Raw genomic sequence first — 26,720 nt, forward strand, 5'->3', positions numbered from 1 at the left:
TAGAAACTCAAATAATTTATTCATTATGTATCAAATGTTTATGAAACATCTACTATATAGCAGGTACTGTTCTAGGCATATGGATAAAACGATGATCAAACGCTGGCACCAAAAAAAATAGCCCCAAAATGGTGGGTTGATAAGGCAAAGTTGAGTTTATTACTTACTGATAAAAGAGACCAGTGCCTTGATGTTTTCAGTAGCATTTCCAAGGGGAAATTGGAACACTTATAAGGTTTTGGGGTCTGGTCTAAGGGGGTTTTTCAGTTTAGGGGGCTTGATTAGGATTGGATAAGAATCATGGTATAATAGGTTAGGATTAGAACACACAGCAAGGTAAAGGTTTTAAAGAGTCTTGAGAGTGTGTTAGTTTTTATTGCTGCTTTAACAAATTACCACAAACTTAGAGGCCTAAAATAACACAAATTTATCATCTTACAATTTTATAACTCAGAAGTCTGACACAGGTCTCCCTGTGTTAAGATCAGAGTGTTGGCAAGACTGCTCCTTTCCAGAGGCTCTTTTCCATCTTCTAGAGGCTGCCCACATTCCTCAGCTTGTGACCCCCTTCATCCATCTTCACAGTCAGCAAGGGCTGGTTGACTCCTTCTTAAATCACATCCTCTGACCTTCTGTTCTGCCTCCCTCTTCCGCTTTTGAGAACCCTTGTGATTACTGCGGACCAACTCAAATAATTTAGGATAATCTCTCTATATTAAGGTCAGCTGAATTAGTAACCTTAATTCCATCTGCCACCTTAATTCCATTTTGCATGTAACATAGCATATTCAAAGGTTCCAGGGATTAGTACGTAAACACCTTTGAGGGGCCATTATTCTGCCCACCACACAGTGTAAACTGTCATTTAAAGTCATCTGTTGAATGGGGAAGGTATGGGTTGGGAGTTTGAGGTTAGCAGATGCAAACTGTTGTCTATAGAATGGATAAACAATAAGGTCCTACCATATAGCACAGGGAGCTATAACCAATGTCGCACAATAAACCATAATGGAAAAGAATATGAAAAAGAATATATATAACCGAATCACTTTGCTGTGCAGGAGAAACTACACAACAATGTAAATCAACTACACCTCAATAAAAATAAATAGGGAATTCCCTGGCAGTCCAGTGGTTAGGACTCTGGTCTCCCACTGCGGGAGGCCCGGGGTACGATCCCTAGTTAGTTGGGGAACTAAGATCCTGCAAGCCGCGTGGCGCAGCCAAATAAATAAGTAAAATTAAGTCATCTATTGAAAAGTTGACTAGGTTTTTGTTCATTTAAATGAGACTTTGAGAAGTTTCTGAAATGAAAAGTTGCAATTTTTCTGTTCCTGGTCCAATGTTCCTGGAATAGTAGTAATGTTGAAGATGGCAATGAAATAATAAAATTATGTTAATGTTGACAGTAATCCATGTAGATATTTAATGTTGATAGTAATCCATGTGGATACAGACAGTTTCAATTCTCAGTGCCTGACTTTGCAGCCATTTTTCAGCCTGAGTTGGAGAACATTAACATCTAGAACCATGATCAGTCCAAATCTTCACTGTTACATGAGGTGTCATGATTATGAATCAAATTTCTGGGGGATGGTTGTTTCAAATTGCACAAGTACCAGGTTTTCCCATTCGTAATCCTTCTGGGGAACACTGGAGAACACATCTCAGTTACCACATCTGAGGGGCAAGGAAGCTGGAGTACTTTTTTTATTATTATTTATTTATTTATTCATTTATTTGTCTGCGCTGGGTCTTAGCTGCAGCACGCGGGATCTTCCTTGCCGTGTGCGGTATCTTCCTTGCCGTGTGCAGCCTCTTCGTTGAGACACGCGGGATCTTTTAGTTGCTGCATGCGGGCTCTTGATTGCGGTATGCGGGGCCTAGTTCCCTGACCAGGGATTGAACCCGGGCCCCCTGCACTGGGACCCCGGAGTCTTAACCACTGTGCCACCAGGGAAGTCCCTGGAGTATTTATATAACTACTCCTGTTGATCACTGTTGAGGGCTTTCTAGCAACTTCGGCCTGTTACATGTAAGTAGAGCAAACTACAGCAGCCAGAGACGTTTTTCAGGCAAATAAAATCAGGAACATCTGCATAATTCAGAGTTACACTGATATTCCTGAAATGGTAGAGGTGAGGGACATGGGCGGGCAACATCCATGTCTGCTTCAATGATAATTACTGTACATACTATGTGCCGGGCACAAAGCTAAACATTTTCAGATGCATTATTTAATTTTTTTAACCTTTTCCTCTCTATCTTTTCCGCTACCAGCATGCCACTGAAACTCCAAGATCACCATCAGTTCCCACACTGTCAAATCCAAAAGTTGAATCTTTGTCTTTACCTTACTAGTGTTTAACACAGTTAACCATTTTTTCTTGTTTGAGACACTTTCTTCTCCTGGTTTTTGAGAGGCCACACTCTCCAAGTTTCCCTCCTGGCTGCTGCTTTTCAGTCTCATTTGCAGGAGATCCTTTCCCTTTCCCTGACTTCTGAATAGAGGTGTCTCAAGACTTGATCTTTAGCTCTTTTCTCTCTCTTTCTTTCTGGGATCATTCACTTAGCATAATGCCTTTGAGATCCATCTATCGTTGTTGCATGTCTCAGTAATTTATCCCTTCTTATTGCTGAGTAGTATTCTTTTTCTGTAAAGGCCAGATAGTAAATATTTTAGGCTTTACAGGCCAAGTGGCAAAAATCAAGGATTTCGTGTAGGTACATAATAGGTTAAAAATTTTTTCTGTCAATTTTTCATGAAATTCAAAATGTAGTAATTAAGCTTTGTAATTCAAGTCTACTAATGAGAATAATAATTTTTCTTTTTCGGCAGGGAGCGGGGATAACATTTCACTTACTTGGGATTCAAAGTTAATATTTCCTATCATCAAGTGTGATTTCAGATATTCTTCTGTTAATGTTTATCTGTTGTAAAGTTTTATGTATTTAATTTTGAAAACATCTTTTCACACAGATAGGTACTGCCAAATACTGATATCAATACACTGGCATGTGATATTAGTTAAGAATATTCATTGCTGGGAATTCCCTGGTGGTCCAGTGGTTAGGACTCCATGCTTTCACTGCCACAAAGTCCAGAAACCTCCATGGGCACTGTAGTTCAAGCTTAGAAAAAATATATGCTGCAAATCTGTATGGTAATAGACATTTTACTTATAACTTTGAACAGCACAGGAAGTATACAAAACAACTTGATATTGTGATTCAAAAAAAGTTGTTGCTGAAATGACTTGTCTGCAGTAAAATTTCACATATAAACAGTTTGCCTTGTAACTTAGGTTGAACTTGTTAATAAGCATTATTGAGTCTTCAGTAAAAGTTAATTTCCAAGCCATTTAGTGTTCAACAGTCGTTGAGGGCACTTATTCACAAAAACTTCCATCTGACAACATTATTCCCAATAGCCAAAAGGTGGAAGCAACCCAAGTGTCCATTGATGGATGAATGGATAAGCAAAATGTGGTATATTCATTAACAAAATATTATTCAACCTTAAAAAGGAAGAGAAATTTGCACATGCTACAACATGAATGAACCTTGAGGATATTATGCTAGGTGAAATAAGCCAGTCACAAAAAGACAAACACTGTATGATTCCACTTATAAGAGATACCAAGAGTAGCTAAATTCATAGAGGCAGATAGGAGAATACAGTTGTCAGGGGCTGGGGTGGAGGAAATGCGGAATTATTGTTTAATGGGTATAGAGTTTCAGTTTTGCAAGATGAAACAAGTTTTGGAGATGGATAGTGGTGATGGTTGCACAATAATGTGCATGTACTTAATACCACTGAACTGTACATTAAAAATCGGTTAAGATGTTAAATTTTATTTTATATGTATTCTACCACAATTTAAAAAATTTCTATCTCAGTCCAGAGCTCAAATAATCACAATAATACTTTACCATTACTAAGCCATCAAACTGCTGTGTGGTACAGCAAGTCAGAATATTCAGGTTTATTTCTAAAAAAATTCCTGGGACACGTGGTGGTTAAGTCCAGAAGAGCAAATGAAATTCACTGTTGATAATGTTGGTCTGATGACACATGATAAATTCAAGTATTTGCAACAGGCTTTAAACACCTTACATTTTCAAAAGCTTTGTAAATCTGTCCAACTAAGCTTTTTCTCCTCCACACATATTGGTACCACCATCAATTATAACACATCTTATTCAGCTCAACAGCAGGTTATACTGAATTAGGGTTTCCTCAACTTCTTTGAAAATATTCTCATGTGTAGTTGTCCCACACAGACTACTCTTAGTGGTAATTCTTCAAACTCAACATTGATTTCTTGAATAAGCAACTGACTGGTATCAGTAACTTCTGTGTACTCATCAAGAGTCAAGTACATATATATGAATGGAATAGGATTGAAAGTCTAGACATAAGTCCTCATATTTATGGCCAGTTGATTTTCAACAAGGATTCTAAGACAATTCAATTGGCAAATAATAGTCTTTTCAACAACTTGTGCTGGGACAACTGGATACCCATATACAAAAGAATGACATTGGACTCCTACTTCACAACATACAAAAATCAGCTCAAAATGAATCCAAGCCCTAATTGTAAAAGCTAAAACTATAAAACTCTTAAAAGAAAACATAGGCATAAATCTTCAATGGTTTATTAGATTAGATATGACACCAAAAGTACAAGCAACAAAAGAAAAACATAAACTGGACTTCAACAAAATTAAAAAGTTTTGTGCTTCAAAGGACAACATCAACAAAGTGAAAAGACAAAAGACAAATACCCAGTTTTTGAAAAATGCACAGAGGTTTTGTTTTGTTTTGTTTTGGCTTTCCTCAAAAGGTTAAGCATAAAGTTACCATATAACCCAGAGTTTTAAGAATACACCCAAGAGAATTTTTAAAAGTCCTCAAAAAACTTGCACATGAATGTCCATGGCAATATTATTCATAATAGCCAAAAGATGGAAAACAACATCAATGTCCAACTAATGAATGGATAAACAATGTGGCATGTCCATACAATAGAATATTATTTGGCAATAAAAAGAAATGAAATACTGATATATGCTACACTATAGATGAACCTTGAAAACTTTATGCTGACTGAGAGAAGTCAGCACAAAGGACAATACACAATATGCTTCCATTTATATGAAATGTTCATAATAGGCAAATCTACAGAGACCGAAACAGATTAGTGGTTACCTACGGCTGGGTGCCTGGGGGCGAAATGGGTAAGGACTGCTAATGGGTACAAGGTCTCTTTTGAGGGTGATAAAAATGTTCAAAAATAGATTCTGTTGTTGGTTGTACAGCTCTGAATTGTATAGTTTCAATGGGTGAATTGTATGGCATGTTCATTATATCTCAAGAAGCTATTACAAAAACATTAAAGAGTCAAGGAAAACCAGTCGATATGACTTAGCTTGTGTCTTAATTGACTATTGATGTTGCTCTCAATGTCTTCAGCTCTGAGTAACTGTTCTCACAGAAAGGCTAATAATCTTAAGTTTATTTTCTGTGGATATATTTCTTTGGCTGCTACAATCAAACATGATGTAATGAACCTGCCATCAGTCAATGACTTGCCTTGCTTGCATAATGAGTCACTCAGAAACTTGGGTTAAAGCCTCTTTTTCATTTTTTAAATTGTTTGAAGAAATTCAGTTGGAATGAGATATTCCATTTAAAATTTCCAATGTCTTTTATGATCAGAAGTCCCATTCATTTCTGCAATATTCTATTGGTTGCACAAGTCAGCCCTATCCAGTGTGCGAGGGGACTGTACAAGGACATGAATACCAGGACTCAAAAGTCATTGGGAGCCATTTTAGAGGCTGCCTACCACAATGCCTTGTTAAGAAAAGGGGATCAACAAAAAATGTTGCTGTAAAAATGATCCTAATTCAAACATTAAGAAAAGTAGTTAGTACAAATTCACACATTGCTCATAGTCTCTATACATATCTGCATCCCCAAAATAAAATCCAAGTATACTATTAAGGCAAATGAGAATATTAATGATTTTGTTATTATTAATTTATTCATTCTTTCAACAATTATTGGTAGAGTGCCTATGATACACCAGGTAGCGTTCTAAGCACTCTCGGTCTTAGGGGCAGTAGTGAACAAATAGTCCTTGTTCTCATGGGGCTTCCATTTTAGTGGAGAAGAAAGACACACACACAAACACAACTCTAAATTTCTGGGTATAAATGTAAAGAACAAAAAGCAGAGCAAAGGGATAGAATGAGTTCAGGGGTTATTTCAGCTAGGTTGTCTAGGAAAAACTTCTCAAAGGAGATGAGCGGAAGCTTGAATGTGGTCTTTGAATAAATGTTTACTTTAAAATATATGAGCATTAGGTTTTTAAAATTATTGCATAACAAATTGCTCAAAACTTAGTGGCTTAACACAACAATAACCAATTATTATCTCTCACAATTTCTGTGGGTCAGGAATTCAGGTGTGGCTTTGCTAGACAGTTCTGGCTTGGGTCTCTTAAGAGGCTGTAGTCATATGAAGACTTAACTCCGGATGGAGGACCTCCTTCCCAGGTGGCTCCTGGATGTGACTGGCAGGTTGTTGCTGGTTGTTGCTTGGAGGACTCAGTTCCTCTCCATACGGGTCTTTCTACAAGGTTGCTTGAGTATCCTCATACCACAGAGGCTGGTTCATCCTAGAGTGAATGTTTCAAGAGACAAGGCAGAAACTGCAATGCCTTTTATGACCTAGCCTCTGAAGTCACACACTGTCACTTTTGTACTGTTCTACTGGTCACAGAGGTTAGCCCTTATTCTTTTTTTTTTTTTTTTTTTTTTGGTTAGCCTTTATTCAGTGTGGGAAGGGACTATACAAGGCCATAAACAACAGGAAATAGGATCTTTGGGAACCATCTAGGAGGGTAGTTATACCAATCCAAACCATAGTTTTCCTTCATATGATTTCAAGCAATTTACACAGGAAAAAAAACTCACTAATGAACAGTAAAGTCTACATTTTTTTTATATTGGTTCAATTTCATTTCCAGTCCTTATCCACATGCATAACCTGTGTACATTAACACTTATAGAAGACTCCACCCAACAATAGCAGAATATACATTCTTTTCATAGGGCACTCAGAACATTTACTAAAGTGTATTTACTAATGTAGTCCATATTCCAGATTGTAAAACAAGTCTCAATAAAGGTAAAAGAATTCAAGTCATACAAGATATTTCCAGGTATTATATCTGACCACAGTGGAATTAAACTAGAAATCAATAACAGAAACATCTCTGGAAACTCCCCTAATATATGGAAACTGAATAATACACTCTATATAACCCATGGGTCAAAGAAGAATTCCAAAGGAAAAATTAGACAATATTTTCTATTTCATGTATAAATTTAAATGTTTATAAAAGTACGAAATCACATTTTTGAAAATGTGAGTTCTCTTTGTGGGAAATTTTTTAACTAAAAATTCAATTCCTTTATAAATATACAAGTATTTAGTTCATCTGTTTATTCTTGAGTGAAACTTGTTAGTTCGGGTTTCAAGGAATTTTTCCATTTTACCTAATTTATTTTATTATTTATTTATTTATTTTGGGGTATGTGGGCCTCTCACTCTGTTGTGGCCTCTCCCGTTGTGGAGCACAGGCTCAACGGCCATGGCTCACATGCTCCGTGGCATGTGGGATCTTCCCGGACTGGGGCACGAACCCGTGTCCCCTGCATCGGCAGGTGGACTCTCAACCACTGTGCCACCAGGGAAGCCCTTACCTAATTTATTAAATGAGTAAAGTTGTCTTACTATTCCCTTAGTGTCTTTTTAATATATGTGGAATCTGTAGTGATAGCATCTCTCTATTTCTGATATTGGTAATTTGCCTCTTCTCTCTTTTTGTTCTGAGCTGTCTGGCTAGAGATTTATTGATTTTATTAATCTTCTCTTAGAACTACCTTTATGTTATTTTATTTTATCTCATTTTATTTATTTATTGGCCACACCGAGGGGCTTGTGAGATCTTATTTCCCTGACTAGGGATCAAACCCAGGTCCTCGGCAGTGAGAGCGAGGAGTCCTTACCACTGGACTGCCAGGGAATTCCCATAGAACTACCTTTTAGATTCATTGACTTTCTCTATGGTTTGTTTTCTATTTCATTGATCTCTGCTCTTGATCTTTATTATTTCCTTTCTTCTGTTTGTTTTGGGATTTATTCGCTCTTCTTTTTCTAGTTTCTTAAGGTGCAAGCTGAAGTCGTTGTTTTGAGAACTTTCTTTTTCTCTAATATTTAGTGCTATTAGTTTTCCCTAAGTATGCATCAGAAGCATCCCACAAATGTTCTGCTTTCATCTTTGGTTAGTTAAAATATTTTTGGGAAAAAAAAAAGTATTTGGGGGACTTCCCTGGTTGTCCAATGGTTAAGACTCTGTGCTTTCACTGCTGAGGTCCCAGGTTCGATCCCTGGTCAGGGAACTAGTATCCCACAAGCTGGGCGGAGTGGCCTATACATATATATATGTAATATTCCTTTTGAGTTTATGAGTTCATTTTTTTAAATTAATTTATTATTTATTTTTGGTTGCATTGGGTCTTCGTTGCTGCACACGGGCTTTCTCTAGTTGCGGTGAGCGGGGGCTGCTCTTCATTGCGGTGCATGGGCTTAATTGCGGTGCACGGGCTTCTCTTTGTGGTATGCAGGCTTCTCATTGCAGTGGCTTCTCTTGTGGCAGAGCATGGGCTCTAGGCACTTGGGCTTCAGTAGTTGCGGCACGAGGGCTCAGTAGTCCTGGCTTGTGGGCTCTAGAGTGCAGGCTTAGTAGCTGTGGCGCACGGGCTTAGCTGCTAGGCAGCACGTGGGATCTTCCCGGATCAGGGATCGAACCCATGTCCCCTGCATTGGCAGGCGGATTCTTAACCACTGTGCCACCAGGGAAGTATGAATGAGTTCATTTTTGATCCGTGAGTTATATAGAAGTGTTGTTATTCAGTTTCCATATATTGGGGAATTATCTAGAGATGTTTCTGATATTGGTTTCTAGTTTAATTCCACTGTGGTCAGATAAACCTTGTCTGTACTGTAAACGAAGAAAAACAAAAGAGCATTTTTGCTCACCACCCAATTCTATAGGGATTAACCTGCTGCAGACACTCATAGACAGTGCAGTCCGTGCTTCAGACAGAGGAAATGACGATATCAGGATGCTCTGCACTTTTGACAAGGAGGCCCCTTAGATGTATATCTCAGGAAGAATTTTAATGAACTCAGATTCTTGCATCTTCCCACACATAGGAAAGCACTAAAATCATATAGACATCATGAGATATCTATCTTTTACCAAGATGTATACTTGAGTGCCAAAAATATCACATATAAACTGGCTTCTCTCCCACCTCTTCGGAGCAGTTTACTCAGAGCTACTGAGTAGCTGTCTGCTGGGCTATAGTCCTCAGTAAGACCTTGAATAAAACTCATAACTCTGACTCACTTTGCTGTACAGCAGAAACTAACACAACATTGTAAATCAACTATACCCCAATAAAAGTTAATTTAAAAAATTTCTTTCAGGGACCTCCCTGGTGGTCCAGGGGTTAAGTGTCCGCCTTCCAATGCAGGGAACGCAGGTTCAATCTCTGGTGAGGAAACTAGGATCCCACATGCCGTAGGGCAAGTAAGCTCAAGAGCTCTAGAGAGCAGCAACTGGAGAGCCCTCATGCCGCAACGAAAGATCCTGCATGCCACAGCAAAGATGCTGTGTGCTGCAACTAAGACCTGACACAGCCAAATAAATAAATACTCAAAAAAATTCTTTCAGTTGACTTGAATCCTTTTAGCTTTATTGAGACTTGTTTTACAATCTGGAATATGGGCTTACCTTAGTAAATATTCTGGATGCACTTTCAAAAGAATGTGTATTCTGCTATTGTTGGATGGAGTGTTCTATAAATGCTAATTATGTCAAATTGGTTGGTTGAATTGTTCAAGTCTTCTATACCCTTGGTGATTTTCTGTCTACTTGTTCTGCCAGTTACTGAGTATCGGTATTGAAATCTTTGACTATACTTGTGGATTTGTCTATTTCTCATTTTATTATTTCCATCAGTTTTACTTCACATATTTTAAAAATCTGTTATTATGTATAAATGTTTAGGATCATTATGTCCTCCTGATGAATTGACCACATTGTCATACACAGTGACTTTCTTTGGCCCTGGTAATATTCTTTCTTCTGAAATCTACTGGTCTGATATTAATATAGTCTCTCTAGTTTTCCTTTTATTAGTGTTAGTATACCTATGTGTGTGTTTATATTTAAGGTGCATTTCTGGTTGGCAGCGTGTCTTGCTCTTTTATCCAATCCGATAATCCCTAACTTTTAATTGGAGTGCTTAGATCATTTATATATAATGCGATTACAGACATGATTAGGTTTAAATCTGTCATGTTGATATTTATTGTCTATTTGTCCCATTTGAGTTTGTTTTCTTTTCCTCTTTTACTTTTTTTTTTTTGAATTCCATTTATTTCCTTTGTTGGGTTATTAGCTATAGTGCTTCCTTTTGTTATTTTATTGGTTTATAGGGTTCATAGTATATTTAATAATTCCCCGCTAGGACTTTCCCCGAGAGAAATGAAAGCATATATCCACACAAAGACTTATACATGAATGTTCATAGCAGCTTTATTTGTAATAGCCAAAAACTAGAAACAGTCTAAATGTCCATCAATACATGAATGGATAAACGAATCTGGTATATCCATACAGTGGAATACTACTATCAATAAAAAGGAATGAACTGTTGACAGCCATAAGAACAAGAATGATTCCCAAAATAATTATGCTGAAAGAAGGCAGACCAAAAATGTACATACTATATAATTCTATTTATATAAATTCAAAAAATGCAAACTATTCCATAGTTAAATAAACTATATTTGTGGTTGTCTGGGGATTGGTGGGGGATAGGGTAAGCAAAGAGGAATGGGTGGGAAGGATTCCAAAAGGGCACATGGACACTTTGTGGGGCAAGGTTTAATTATCTCGCTTGTGGTGATGATTTCATGAGTGTATACATATGTCAAAATCCATCAAATTATACACTTTAAACATGTGCAGATTATTGTAGGTCAAGTGCATCTCATAAAGTTTTAAAAAGAAAATTGAAGAGAATTTCCTGGCGGCCCAGTGGTTAGGCCTCGGCACTCACTGCCGTGGCCGAGGTTCAATCCCTCTTTGGGGACCTGCAAGCCACACAAGAAAGAAAAAAAGAGAGAGAGAGAAGGAAAGGAAGAAAGAAGGAAAGGAAGAAGGAAAGAAAGAAAATAAAATTGGAAAGTAAGGAAATAAAAAGTGTAATTTATAATCTTACCACCCAAATATGATAACTATTAGCAACTTGTTCACTATCAAACTCTATAGACACATTTTCAGATACCCAAGTGGTATCTGAAAATTTTCACAAACTGTAATATTCCATTATGTTAAAAATAGTTTGACGTTTCTCCCATTGCTAGCGTCAGTTTATATTTGCCAAGGTAGTAGTTGCTATTATTGTTATAATTATACTGAAACGAATACTTTTATTATACAGTCATCCAGACAACAGATCTTGAAACCTTCCTAGGTATACCTCTCTTACCACCAAAATCAACTGATCGCTAAATTCTGTCATTTCTACCTTCTCAATGTCTCTCATATGTCACCTCCTTTCCACTCTCATCTTTAATGTGTTAAGTTAGTATAATTGTGTTAGGCTTGCATAAATTACAAACAAGAACACAAAAATCATACAACAGAGACTCTACTGTAAGGGGATGTGTTCCCTCTGGCCTTGCAGAGAGTGATGGGGATGAGTAGCTGTATCAAGGCTCTGAGGACCAACGTCCCCAGGAGTGACCCTCATTATTCTTCTGAAAAAGTGAAATAATATCTCTCATTCTTTTATCATAATGTTAAAGATATTAAACCAATAAATCTAGTAAAATGTGAAAAAATCAATTTTTCTTGGACATTTAAATGTTGATTACAAGCTGATCAATTAACTATATTTTATATATCTGAGTATTAATCACACACATATATATATTTGCATGGGCTAAACAACTCTTTCTCAGCCAAATACACCTCCCTTGAAAGGCTTTACCGAACTCTCCCTGCAATTTTCTACTTTAAGCTCTCTAGTGACTTAAGTTTGCACCACTTAAGACATGTCTATAAGTGTTTAATAGCCTATGAATCCTCAGAGGACAAAGACAGGTACTTAATACTAGCTGTTAAATTTTATGTGAATGAGTGTTTTCTCCTTTGTCCACATACACACTGATTCCCCTCAAGGCAGCTAACTAGTTAGGGATGATTTTCTTTGTGCAAGTATCTAGTTGTATTGGCTTATATGTTTAGTGATCCTATGGATTTGCCTAGTACAGAACCAATCTTTTCAGAGTACCCTCAGGACTTCTTAAGGAAGGGAATTGTTTTATCAAGTGTATACCACAATGTCCATGTAAAAATGTTACCCAATAGTTCCATGCTTTTTCATTCTTGATTTTGTCCAGAATTTTGGGGAGAGTAAGATCCAGTGCTGGGGATTTATCAATGAGGTTTAATAGCATTTATTATCTATAACCCAAGTGGCTTGTAGCATATGGCAACTTGTACTATGTCTTATTTAATTTTAAATTAACATAGTATTCATTAATCATAGCAGGTTGAACCCAGGTGTATACTACTGCTAACTCACAGTATGTCACATTCAAGTAATAAAAAATAATAATAATAAAAATAAACCCACTGAAACAGCACAAACAGGAGAGGAGCACACAGGGGCACAGTTTCTTACATAAACTTAGCACCACTCTTTCTGTCTTCGAGCACTCCCTGCACCTTGGCTGATGAGTGTATTGTACCATCAAGTTTGGAGCCTTTGCAAAGTTCTGTGGCATAAATTGGTTTGCTTACTGTTGACTTTCTGTCACTGTAGACCAACAATTTGGCCTTGTTTTGTTGTTTAAGTTGGCATTCAGGATTCTATCAACTTTCCAGCTTCCAAAAGAGTTGCAATTTCTCATGTTTCATCTCCTCTACTTTTCTCTTTGCCTTATGGGTTTATGCTCTTTGTTTCTTTTCTACCATTTTAGTTAGGTGTGTAATAAACATGGGTTCAATTTGCTATGTTTCAATGAAAGTCTTCTTTCCGTTGCTCTCAATGATTTTGTGTGTGTCTCCCCAACGGATAGTGAACTCCAAGGAAATCACTGTTGAAGTGTTATTTATACATCGTGGTACAGTACCTTCCAAATAGGAGTTATACTGTTTGTGTTTATTACTGATTACCTTGAATAGCAGGTACAAGTGTCTTTGGGGGTACACAAAAGATTTTTCAAGGACATTGGCAATTTCCAGGTCCTCAACTTCCATCTGTAACCTCTCCTAAAATTCATCTGAGGATGTCTGCAACCCAGGTATTGTACTGGCTTTCCTTTCTCTCTTCCTCTCTCACACTGCCTTTCTCCCTCTTTCACACACACCACCACCACCACCACCACCACACCTACATCTTTTTATTTATTTTTATGGCTGCCTTGGGTTTTCGCTGCTGCGCGCAGGCTTTTCCCACTTGCGGAGAGTGGGGGCTACTCTTCGTTGCGGTGCGCGCGCTTCTCATTGAAGTGGCTTCTCTTGTTGCGGAGCACGGGCTCTAGATGCGTGAGCTTCAGTAGTTGTGGCAAGTGGGCTCAGTAGTTGTGGCTCGCGGGCTCTAGAGTGCGGGCTCAGAAGTTGTGGTGCACGGGCTTAGTTGCTCCGTGGCATGTGGGAATCTTCCCAGACCAGGGATCAAACCAATGTTCCCTGCACTGGCATGCGGATTCTTAACCACTGCGCCACCAGGAAAGTCCCCACACCTAAATCTTTTTATGGCACAATTTTCCCAGGATGTATAAACTCACAGGACAGTATATAAAAATACAATTTGAAATATTACTTTGGGCCAATTTCTTTCAATTAAGGCACTATAACCCAAGGTCTGAATATGGATATATATTTGGCCTATGTCTCAATTTAGATATACTATAGAGTGGGGGATGGGAGGAAGTAATGACAAAATTTTTTTTTTTTTTGACTGCACGGCGCAGAATGTGGGATTTTAGTTTCCCCAACCAGGGATCGAAACCTCGTCCTCCGTCCTCTGCATTGGAACCACGGAGTCTTAACCACTGGACCACCAGGGAAGTCTCTAATGGCAATTTTTAATTAAAGACTTTGTCTCTTCCACCTGTTGTCAAAGAGCTTTGCTGCTGAGGAAGAGTCCTGTGAAAGCAAAAAAAGCTAACCTGAGAAATGTTGAATTAACTAATTTCTTCCTGCTAATGGCAGGTCTCCATGTCTTAACTACCTACCTTAGAACACTATTATACAAAATGTATAAGAAACCTACTAAGACAGCACCCAGATCATGGATTCTAAACACCATTCTCCAATTAAAAACCAGGGCAGGCCCCTTGGAGAAGTGGTTTCTTCCAAAGATGGGGCAAGGAGTCCACAAGATGAACCCGGAACATCTTGTGGTCCCACAAAGTAAGGAAGTCCTAACAAAAAGATGAGGATTTGTTGAAAGAATGAAGGAGCCTACGTGAAGGAACTCTTCTAATAGCCAAAGGTGTAAGAATTTGAGCAACAAAGGAACACTATTATTGAATTTTAACCCACAGAACAAAATAAACATCCAGGAGTCCACAGTACCATTGATTAAATGAATGGGGGAGAAGAGGCAGCTCTTCCTTAGAGTATAATTCCAATTAGTGTAGAAGTAAAGAGGGAAATGGAAAATCACCATTTGCAAAACATCACAGTAATAATTGTTCTAGACAAGATTCACTAAAAGTAGTGGCTGACTGTAAGGACAATTTGCAAAGTCTCAAAGTATCTCCTCCAAGATATCTATCAACTAAAAGGGGAAAGACAGTAACTTTGCAATGGAGAAACCTGATGAAACCACCTTCACCAAGTAATCAAGGTCAACATCACCAATAATAAATGACTTATTGACATTGGGAATTCTTCATTTCTGTGATATTCTTCCAAAAAGCATAACATGAGTTCAGTCATGAGAAAACACTAGGCAAACCCAAATTGAGGGACATTAGACAAAATAACTGATCAATACTCTTCAAAAGTGACAAGGGCATGAAAGACAAGGAAAGACTAAGGAACTCAGCCGCAGACTTAGAAGTAACTAAATGTACTTTCTGGGTAATATAATGGAACAGAAATAGAACATTACTGGGAAAGCTGATGAAATATGAGTAAGGCTTTTGATTTAATTAACAGTAGTTTATCAAATATTAATTTCTTGGTTCTGATCATTGTACTATGGTTATATAAGATGCTAACATTAGGGGAAGCTAGGTGAGGTATACACGGAAATTGTAATATTTTTACAAATTTTCTGTAAATCTACAGTCAGTTCAAAATAGCAAGTTAAAAAAGTAAATAGCGAGGCTTCCCTGGTGGTGCAGTGGTTGAGAATCTGCCTGCCGATGCAGGGGACACGGGTTCGTGCTCCGGTCGGGAAGATCCCACATGCCGCGGAGCGGCTGGGCCCGTGAGCCATGGCTGCTGAGCCTGCGCGTCCGGAGCCTGTGCTCTGTAACGGGAGAGGCCCCAACAGTGAGAGGCCTGCATACCGCAATTAAAAAAAAAAAAAAAGTAAATAAAACCATGACTATAAAGTACACCTTCTCTGTATTTTTTTCCATTTCCAGTGCTAACTTGGCCTAATGCCATCTTTTGATCCCAAGACAAATTTACTATATTATATAGTCATACTAACAAATGTTTGTGGAGTGAAACCTATCATCTAATTATGTCTCCTTTTGATATGTTTGTGGTTGTGGTTGAGAAATAATACATTTATTACATTTGCCAGGGATTCAACATCCAGAGTTCTGCTTTTAGGCAGGATGGAGAGAAACTCTTTGGAAGCTACTCTCCACTTTGCCATTGATTCTGCTTTTTTGAGTAAACTGTGTGACTAGAATAAAGTTCCTGTCCTCTGTACTTTCCCAGGTATACCTTTTAACATCTGTAATAGTAAAAATAATTAGAATTTAAATACTCTTACCATGTAAATAGATAAGAAGTGGCATTAAGTAAAACAGCAAAGAGATAAAAGCAGCTTACTAAGCTCGTCAGCACAAACTGAGCTTTATTTAACTGCAAGTGATGTAACCTATGTACACATTTGTTTCCCTTCCAAGTTTAACTGCTAAAATTGCCCTTACAGAGATTACATTGTAAACTGTATTTCGTTAGTAATTTATTAAATTTGCCTGTCAATTGACACATTCTGTATGGAGCCTTAAAATGATGTTTTGAGAGTTTATTTACAATCATTGAAAGCAACGGTTCTGTAAAACAGGTAATTACAGCTCTTTAAGCTCACAACATACATATACTTAAACATTTAAATAGAAGTCCATTTTCTTCAAAAGTAATTTTCTACTGCTTTTTCATAAAAATATAAAAAGACAACATCTGTAGTTTTAAAAAACCTATATTTAACCCAAATCAACATTTTTCTACAAATGATACCTCTTTCCAAAAAGTTTAAAAGACATCACAAAATAATGTGATGTTAAACCAAATAATTTCACCATGGCCTGGTACTTTACTTTTAAGAAATACTGTGCAGTATTTCTTTTTAAACTTTCATGCTAGATGTCAACTGCGTATACGCTATGTCAACACACCAGATTAATCCAAGTCATTCATATTTATGCAGTAGACTGTCATATACGACCAGTTACCATATGAACTGTCATACCACAATTGCAAAATGGTAAAAGGCAATCTTTATGAAAACTTAATATTTTAGTAAAAGGCAACCAACATCACTCTAATTTTCTGTAAAAATTACCTCTCTTCCTCCTACCATTTTTTTCCCCTTTGAATGGTATCTTTTATAGCATATCAACACACGAAGGTATTTATATCACTTTTACTTAAGTTAGCTTTTTTTTTTCCCGTATGCGGGCCTCTCACTGTTGTGGCCTCTCCCATTGCGGAGCACAGGCTCTGGACGCGCAGGCTCAGCGGCCATGGCTCACGGGCCCAGCCGCTCCGCGGCATGTGGGATCTTCCCGGACCGGAGCACGAACCCGTGTCCCCTGCATCGGCAGGAGGACTCTCAACCACTGCGCCACCAGGGAAGCCCTAAATTAGCTTTTTAAATGACTGTTTTCTTTTCTGATACAATGAATTTATCAAAAGGCACCAAGATTAGAGTCCTATGTAGTTTCAGAATTTTGTTCCTTTTTAAGTTCCTCTAGAATAATTTTTGTCATAAAAGGGTAACTCTAAGAACCAGAAGAAAATGAATGATACAACACAGTAACTTAAAACTTGTACCATCAAAAAGGTATAAATTTATTAATAGATTCCTTGAACTTTTCACTTAGAAGAAGTCAGAAGAACTTTCTGAACATAAACATAAAAATAGAGCACATGTATTAACAGTAGGAAAACTCTAAGCTTATAGAGGTATTAAATCTTACATAGTAACATACAGCCAAAAGCATTAGAAATTCACCGCCAGATAGATATTCTGATGCATTATCCTGAAAACGTGTCTGACACATAGCACTAACATGTAACAAAGTATGGCATTTATTTCACAGGGAGAAAAGATAGGTTTCATCACAAAAAGATTTACTAGAGGGGCCTCCCTGGTGGCACAGTGGTTGAGAGTCTGCCTGCCGATGCAGGGGACACGGGTTCGTGCCCCGGTCCGGGAGGATCCCACATGCCGCAGAGCGGCTGGGCCCGTGAGCCATGGCCGCTGAGCCTGCGCGTCCGGAGCCTGTGCTCTGCAACGGGAGAGGCCACAGCAGTGAGGCCTGCGTATCGCCAAAAAAAAAAAAAGATTTACTAGATTTCAGCTTTGATTAATTTTAGAGATATATTTTAAAGATAAAAAAAAAAAAGATTCACCCCTAAAATAAAAAAGTCTTTATATATATAATCCATTATTAATACTCTTTATGCTCCTACAATGTAAAACATTTAGAAACTTTTGAACTCTAAAAATTTTGATCAGTTAACCTATTTGGTCTTAACACATTCTAAATTCCCTTCTGAGAATCGCATTAACGTTTTTAGTCCATCAGTCCAACATGGATGGAACAATTCTATTTCTTTTTCTTCTTCTTTGGTGGTTCATCCTCAGAGCTACTATTTGTGCTGCTGCTGCTGCTACTGGAAGAGCTGGAATCTGAGTCTGAATCGGAGGACGAGGAAGAGCTTGTGGAGGAGGCTGAAGATGATGAACTGGAGGAGCTTTCATCAGAGTCACTGTCCTCTGAGGAGGATGAGGTAGAGGTCTCTTCACTCTCTGACGAAGAATCACTGGCTGAACTGTCACTGCTATTGCTACTGGAACTAGTTACACTCTTAGACCTATTAGACAATTATATGCATGAGAAGCTGACATTTAATAGAATGTTTAAAAGCAATTTCACTTGAGTATTATGTATATATATATACACTGAAGCTTTGCTAGCATGTTATCTCTAGATCTGATGTTTTGAGGATTCCCTAACTGTAATAACCCCACCGTGCCCACCCTCTCCCCTCAACCACAAGGTCTTTTACTACAGCAATTTAACTCTCTTGGATGGAGTCTGAGATAAGTGTATCTACTATACTATGCTCCAGAGTGAATGATGTTAGAATAAAGTTGCAGTTTAACAACTGGGTTTATTTAAACCTCATGTAGAGTGGTAAATGCTTCATAACCTTAACTACTTTATACCAGATACAGCTGGTCAATAATTTCTTACCACTCTAATAACATTTCCTAATCTAAGACAAGAGAAATTACTATTTCCAGGTATAAGGACTCTAGAAAGTTGGAGAAAAAGGATAAATGAAGGAAGAAACTCCAGATAGGTAAACAGAGGAACATATCAGAAAACAGGATGATATTTAATCATGAATTGCAAACAAGAGACTTCAGATCCAAATCTTTTAACTATTATTTTAAAATCACACACCCCATCCCTCCAACTAGTATTATATATTATCTATATAATACTAAAGCCACACATACCTTTTTTTCTTGGTCTTTCTTTCTACATTAGTTTCTCCAATGCTGATAAATGTGACGGGGGGAAAAAGCTCCTGTTAATACAGTGATTATAAACAGCTCAAATGCTTCTGCTATCCCCAAAACTTTTTTCATTGGAAAAACACTTTGTCTTTTATAACATGTACTGAGAGTCCAGTGTTTATTGCTATAATCAAGAGGAAAGTTTCCTGTTGCAGGTGTATATGGTACATACAGTCAACTTAACCAGCACTTAAGCAAGACAAATGTTATCAACTGTACTTTAGAAGCGAGGTTAAGTTAGTAGTTAAGATGACCAAACGCACCAATTTGATTGTTTTTTAGTTTTTTCCCAACTCATCTATTTTATTTATTCATTCTTGGCTGCACTGGGTCTCGTTGCTGTGCACAGGCCCTCACCAGTTGCAGCGAGCAGGGGCCACTCTTCTTTGCTGTGTGCGGGCCCCTCACCACGGTGGCCTCCCCTGTTGCGGAGCATGGGCTCTAGGTGCGTGGGCCCCAGCAGCCATAGCACACAGGCCCAGTAGTTGTGGCTCACAGGCTCCAGAGCACAGGCTCAGCAGCTGTGGCGCACAGGCCCAGCTGCTCTGTGGCATGTGGGATCCTCCCAGACCAGGGCTCGAACCCGTGCCCCCTGCATTGGCAGGCGGACTTCCAACCACTGTGGCACCAGGGAAGCCCCTCTTTTTTAGTTTTGAACTTAGATTGACATGGCTAAATCGACTATTTAGTGAACAACAGAACAAAGCAAGTAATAGCACAACAGCTGTAATTTATAATTTGGGTTTCTAGAATGGTATTATAAATGGCCATTTCATATAAAAAAAAAAGCAACCTTTAATTTAAAAAACCATTTCTTAATTGATTCACTTTGCTGTACACCTGAAACGAACACAACATTGTAAATCAACTATACTCCAATAAAAATAAAAAGTAAAAATAATTAAAAAATAATTAAAAACTATTTCTTGTGACTTCCTTGGCAGTCTAGTAGTTAAGACTCTGTGCTTCCACTGCAGGAAGCCCGGGTTTGATCCCTGGTCTGGGAACTAAGATCCTGCATGCCGCGAGGAAAGGCCAAAAAACAAAAACAAACAAACAAACAAAATACTTCTTTTTCTGCATGTCCCCCAAACGTTCAGTTATTTACTGCTTAAGAACCAGAGACTTAATACTTCAAGACTGTGTTCCCTCACATTATTTATAAAGAACAAAGTCTGGAGATTTCTGAGTGAAATACACAAATGGCTTGCTGCTATACAACTGCCAAACAACATGCATAGTAAATCAGGCTTTCAAATTACAGATTTACTTCTATTACTATATACTGTCCTGTAAATTTAACATTTTTATATTCTGAACTTCTCTATATTTCCTAGATAACATTATATCCTTATTTCCTGGGTCCTCAAATATAAATATGTATTTATGTAAAGTTGTTTTACACGATGGAATTACTTACTGGAGAATTGTAATTTTTGCAGTAAAATAAGTGGTAGAAGTACATTTGTTAAGTCACACCACAAGAATGCAAGATCACTGAAATTCACACACTTCCATAATTTTATCATTGAACCAAAAAATCAGCAGTCTTTACGTAACAGAGCCAAAACTAAAATTCATGTAGTTCTATGTATTTTTAAGACCAAGATAGTTGTGTAATACAACTAGAAAAACAAAAGTAAATGTTGAAATGAAATTATTCATAACTCTTATATTTTATTCTTTAGGACAGAGGTCTTCAAACATTTTTTGCTTACATTCCTAATAAAAGAAGTTTGAAAAATTATGTTTTTCCCCTCAAAGGTTATAAAGTCTGGCATATTATATATTAAATATTGATATTTTAAAAAGAAAATCGTTACATCATTTTGGTAACTGTAAATACCACAAAATTTGATATGTATCATAATTAATTTTAAAAAAATAAATGAACAAGCTTATCTTTAACAATTGGTACTTTTACACTGTCCTTTTTCCTCTTTGAACTTGAATTTTTATTCTCCTTTCCCCACAGAATGTATCGTAATATATTTTCATGCCTGAAAATTTTAGTGATCACTTACATTTCTCTGCAGTAAAAATATAGACATAACTTAATATTGTATCTTTTAATTACTTGTGATCATAAGGTTTTAAAAGTGTTTAAAAATTCTGAGTTGAATTACTATTATCATTACTACTATACAAATTGATTAAAACAATGTAAAATATATTATAACTTTTTGTAACTATTATACATAAAAAAATTTCACTGGAACTGTACCTCTTAATGACACGGATTTTTTTTTCTAGCTTATGTATCCATGGATCTTATTGCTTGACTATGACAGGGTTCAGTATCAATTTAATTCCTATATTTAACTTTTACAGATTGCACCCTGAGAAAGCTTGTTAACCTGAACAGGTAGATGGGAATAGAAAGAGTTTTGCTGTAGCAATGTCACTCAGTTCTCTGAATTCCTCCCATGTTATATTCCACAAGTCACGTAACGATGTATCATTAAAATATACTTTTAAATTGACAACTCAATTAGATCCTCCTTCAATTTTGCTGAGAAAAAAAATTACAAAAGAACTTGCTCCCAATAATTTGGGCCTTTTACTTTCTTACAAACACCAGTATTTTGAAAGGTCTCTAGGATTTTATACGTGAGCACAATATACCAAGGTAAGATTAGAGATAGGCGAGAGGTGTGCCTTTCTTTTGTGAAATTAGAGAGGGGTAGGCAAGGTCTCATACAGATTTATCTTTGGAAGAAACATATATGAATATTGATAATCTAGAAACTGATTACCTGTCTATTCCTGTATAACCCTTGAAGAGCCTTCCTGTCCACAAACTGGAAGACTGTTGCCTGGAAAATCCAGATGTTTAAGACACTATTATATTGCTAACGGTCCTCATGAAGGTGCTACTTCTAATATGCAGCACTAAGTAGACCTGACACCTTCCTGTTTCAGTTACTCTGAAACACATAAGCTTACTTATTTCATGGGAATTTGAAAAGCTTTATTCAAAGGGCATGAAAGGATAAATAACAATTTTTCCCTCCTACCCAGTTCTCCTTCTAGAAAAGAACCACTATTATCAACCACTTATATCCCCCCCCCCAAAAAAAGCTCCATTATTCCTTTTTTCTTCCTTTTTAACATAAATGATAGTATATTATATATACTGTTCTCTACCTTGTTTATATACTTAGTATAAGTATCTTGGGTACTTACTTTGGATATCTTTCCATATCAGTTCATATAATCTACCTCATAGTATTCTGCTGTCATTTCATTGGCAGTTGAGGCAAGAAAAGCAAAGTGATTAAGAGCATGGACTCTGGAGACTGGCTAGTTGGTTTAACACTTAACTTTTCCACTTACTTGCTGTGTGACACTGAGCAAGTTACTGAATCTCTCCATGCCTCAGCTTCTTCATATGTAAAATGGGAATTATAATAGTACTTACCTTAACGGTATAGATGTGATGCTGAAATAAGCTAATACTTGTAAAGACCTTAGTACGGTGCCTGGCACACAGTAACACTCATTAAACATTAGCTAATATTACAATATAATCTAAATCTGGATAACCACCGTGAGATATTTAGTCCCTTAATAAATTTTATAAATACAAATAAATATTCCTTTGGATACCATATGTAACCTTACCTTTGCTGTAATAATAATCTGTTTTCTTTTTCTTTTAAAGCTTTCTTTAGTTCTGCTGTTCTTGAAGGCCTATGTAGGTACTTTCTTTTTCCTGTGCATTCATAAGTCCAATGCCCAAATTCCAAGCATTTCTGACATCTTACATGTTGTTTATTTGCTTCACTGCAGAGTAAAAAATAGAATACAGGCCTTAAATTTTTGACCTGACATTTTCTGTCATGAGAAGCATGAACAATATAAGCATAAAATGATGCTTATGTAAAGGTACAATCCAAAAATAAGCACCATTTTACACTTTAAATTATTTGTTAGATTTAATCACAAAGCAATATAGTAAGTGGTTAAGAGCATGGACCTGGGAGTTAGACAGAACTGAGTACAAATCTTCTTTCCTCAATTCCATTCCAGTAATGGCAGACCAGGTAACTCAGACCAACTCTTCAGCTCAGAACTAGAAAAGACAGTCAAAACATTTTTAACAATGTGCTCGAGGTATCAGAGAACTAACAAGAGATTAAAGAATAACCAAGCCAAGATATGGAAGAAGCTGGAAACCCAGAGTGGTCAGTCCTACGTTTAAGTCAACTCTGGGTTTTTTTCCCAACTCAGGAGGGTAAGCAAGCATCACTTACAAGGAGCAAGGGAGACAAATTATGCATTCAGAGTTGGGACTCTGAAGGGCTTTACTCTAAGAATAAAGCAACTGCTTATCAAGTGCAGCCCAGATTCTAGTCACCTAGGAGACTAAGAAAAATCTCAGTCCCTGAAATTGAATTAAGGTGTGGCAAGTGAAGAAAAATAGATAAAGGAATTAGAAAGGAAGAAATAAAATTGTCATTCCTTACTGATGATGTATCATGTAAATGGCAAATCCAACAGACTCTACAGATAAAAAAAATTTTTTTTGGCCCTGCCATGCGGCATGTGGGATCTTACTTCCCCAACCAGGGATCAAACCCTTGCCCCCTGCATTAGGAGCGTGGAGTCCTAATCGCTGGATTGCCGGGGGAGTCCCAAAACATTTTTCAATAATTAGAATTCATAAGTGAGTTTAGGAAGGTTTTATATTGGGGTCAGTAAACTTTGTCTATAAAGTGTCAGAGAGTCAATATTTTAGGCTTTGCAGACCAAGAGGCAAAATTTAATATATTACAAAGGTATTTATATCACAAGAGAGAAAACAAATTTCTACAAATATTTTATTAATGAAAATATTTCCAATAAAAGAGGTTTATTAATGAGAAGAATGGAATTCTTTTCTATAACATTTCACTCAATTGAGGTTCAAAATTAGTGTTCTCTATCATCAAATTGATCATATATATACAAACATATGTAAAAAGCATTCTTGGTTTGCAAGCCTATAACAGGCAGCAGGCAGGATTCAGTGGACTATCGTTTGCCAAACTTTCTATTAGATATTAGGTCAACACATAAAAATCAATTGAGTTTCTACTTAACAAAAACAGTTAAAAATAAAAATTTAAAAGGTGGTATTTATGGGCTTCCCTGATGGCGCAGTGGTTGAGAGTCCGCCTGCCGATGCAGGGGACACGGGTTCGTGCCCCAGTCCGGGAAGACCCCACATGCAGCAGAGCGGCTAGGCCCGTGAGCCATGGCCGCTGAGGCTGCGCGTCCGGAGCCTGTGCTCCGCAGCGGGAGAGGCCACAGCAGTGAGAGGTCCGCGTACCGCAAAAAAAAAAAAAAAAAAAGGTGGTATTTATAAAATTCTGAAAAATAACAAGCACTTATAAATAAGTGAAAGAAAATATATGCAAGAATTCTATGCAGAAAACAAACATTACTGAGAGAAATTAAACATCTAAATAAGTAGCTAAGTAAAAGGATTACCATGTTCATAGACTGAAAGACTCAATATTGTAAAAACTGTCCATTCTCCCCAAACTGATCTATAGATTCAAAGCAATGCCAATCAGAATCTCAACAGGTGTTTGTTTGGTATGGAACTTAAACTTATTCCCTAAAATGTATATGGACATTCAAAAGGCCAAGAATAGCCAAAATACCCTTATAAAGGAACAAGTAGGGAAGACTTAGATTAAAATAAATTGACTTGTGGTGATCATTTTGTAATGTACGGAAATATTGAATCTCTTTGTTGTACACCTGGAACTAATGTAGCGTTGTAGGTAAATGATATTTCAAAAACAAACAAAAAAATCATAAAAAAAGAGTTCAGATTTGTGGTTAACAGAGGTGGGGGATAGGGGGAGCAGCAACCAGATGAAGGCAGTCAAAGTACAAACTTCTAGTTATAAGATAAATAAGTACTAGGGATGTAATGTACAACACGATTAATGAAATTAACAGCTGTATGTTATACGTGAAAATTGTTAAGAGTAAATCTTAAAAGTTCTCATCACAAGAAAAAAACTTTTTTCTTCTGTTTCTTTAATTTTGTATCTATATGAGATGATGGATGTTCACTAAACTTATTGTTAACAGTGACTTCATGACGTATGTAAATCAAATCATTATCCTTAAACTTATACAGTGCTGTACGTCAACTATATCTCAATAAGACTGAAAGAAAAAAATAAAAGACAGTGACTTATGATACAGCTATAATAACTTAGAATGTGAGACTGGAGCAAATATATACAAATATGCCAGTGGAACAGAACAGAATGTCCAGAAATAGACTAATGTATACATGAACAATTTATGACAACCATGGCATTAAAGAGCAGTGGGGGGAAAGGTTAGATTATAAATGATGTAGGGACAACTGGTTATGCACATGGTAAAAATAAGACTTAACCATAAGCCCAAAATGATTACAAACTTGGTCAAACAATAAGGTTTAAAAGATAGTATAAAAAAAGTGACATATTTGAGTTAGGAATTCTTAAGAAACAAAAACAAAGCACTAAGACTTCCCTGGTGGTGCAGTGGTTAAGAATCCGCCTGCCAATGCAGGGGATATGGGTTCGAGCTCTGGTACAGGAAGATCCCACATGCTGCGAAGCAACTAAGCCCGTGCGCCACAACTACTGAGCCTGCACTCTAGAGCCTGCAAGCCACAACTACTGAGCCCATGTGCCACAACTACTGAAGCCCACGTGCCTAGAGCCCGTGCTCCACAACAAGAGAAGCCACCGCAGTGAGAACCCTGCGTACCGCAATGGAGAGTAGCCCCCGCTCACCGCAACTAGAGAAAGCCCGCGTGCAGCAACGAAGACCCAACGCAGCCAAAAATAATAAATAAATACATTAATTTTACAAAAAGCACTAATCATAAAAGATTGATAAATTAGAATTACTAAAATTAAGAATTTTCAAAAATTAAGAATTTCTGTTCATCAAAATATACTATAAAGAGAGTAAAAAGAGAAGCCAAAGAGTGGGAGAAGATATTTGTAACACATTTTGCCAACAGCTTCATCTTAAGTATACAAAGAACTCTTATGAATCATTAAGGAAATGATGTACAATAGAAAAATAAGATAAAGTGGAAGATGGAAAGGCAGTACAAAAATGGGATTGGGAAACAAATTAATAAACACATGAAAAGGTGCTCATTACTAACATAAGAAAAAGCAAAAACCACTATAGTTGAAGAAATGCATACTCCACAGTCCAGCAATTCCACTTGCAGGTACTTACACAACAGAAATCTACAAAAAACTATACCAGATAACATGTGTAAGAATATTGGAATATTGCTTTCCTTTACGTAGCTTTTAAAAGTTTTGAAATAGTCACAACCTTATAGAAAAGCTGTTAAGTACAGTTCAAAGAACTATTTTTCCTAAATCATTTGTGAACTGTTTTTGCTGAGCCATTTGTAAGTTGCCAACCTGATGCCTCATCAAACCAGAATACTTTACTGCATGTTTTCTATAAACTAGGACATTCTCATATATACAATGTAACCATCAAAATCAAGAAGTTAATGTTGATACC

The 26,720-nt window shown here is 37.1% G+C and overlaps 1 protein-coding gene across 6 annotated transcripts in view; it reads right to left on the reverse strand.

Moving 5' to 3' along the window:
• Positions 1-10,659: 10,659 nt before the first annotated feature.
• ZCCHC10 (zinc finger CCHC-type containing 10) overlaps positions 10,660-26,720 on the reverse strand; it is a 49,370-nt gene continuing 33,309 nt past the window's right edge. For all 6 annotated transcript variants that reach the window (XM_073802521.1, XM_073802523.1, XM_073802522.1 and 3 more), the window contains 3 exons: positions 22,794-22,955; positions 19,110-19,151; positions 10,660-18,457 (listed from right to left, as the gene is read on the reverse strand). In XM_073802521.1, coding sequence (XP_073658622.1) covers positions 18,190-18,457; positions 19,110-19,151; positions 22,794-22,955 — 472 coding nt within the window. In that variant the 3' untranslated portion in view covers positions 10,660-18,189. The remainder of the gene's footprint in view (positions 18,458-19,109; positions 19,152-22,793; positions 22,956-26,720) is intronic.

The sequence above is a fragment of the Tursiops truncatus genome, chromosome 3, assembly GCF_011762595.2.
Source record: "Tursiops truncatus isolate mTurTru1 chromosome 3, mTurTru1.mat.Y, whole genome shotgun sequence".
In the NCBI taxonomy this organism is placed as follows: domain Eukaryota; kingdom Metazoa; phylum Chordata; class Mammalia; order Artiodactyla; family Delphinidae; genus Tursiops; species Tursiops truncatus.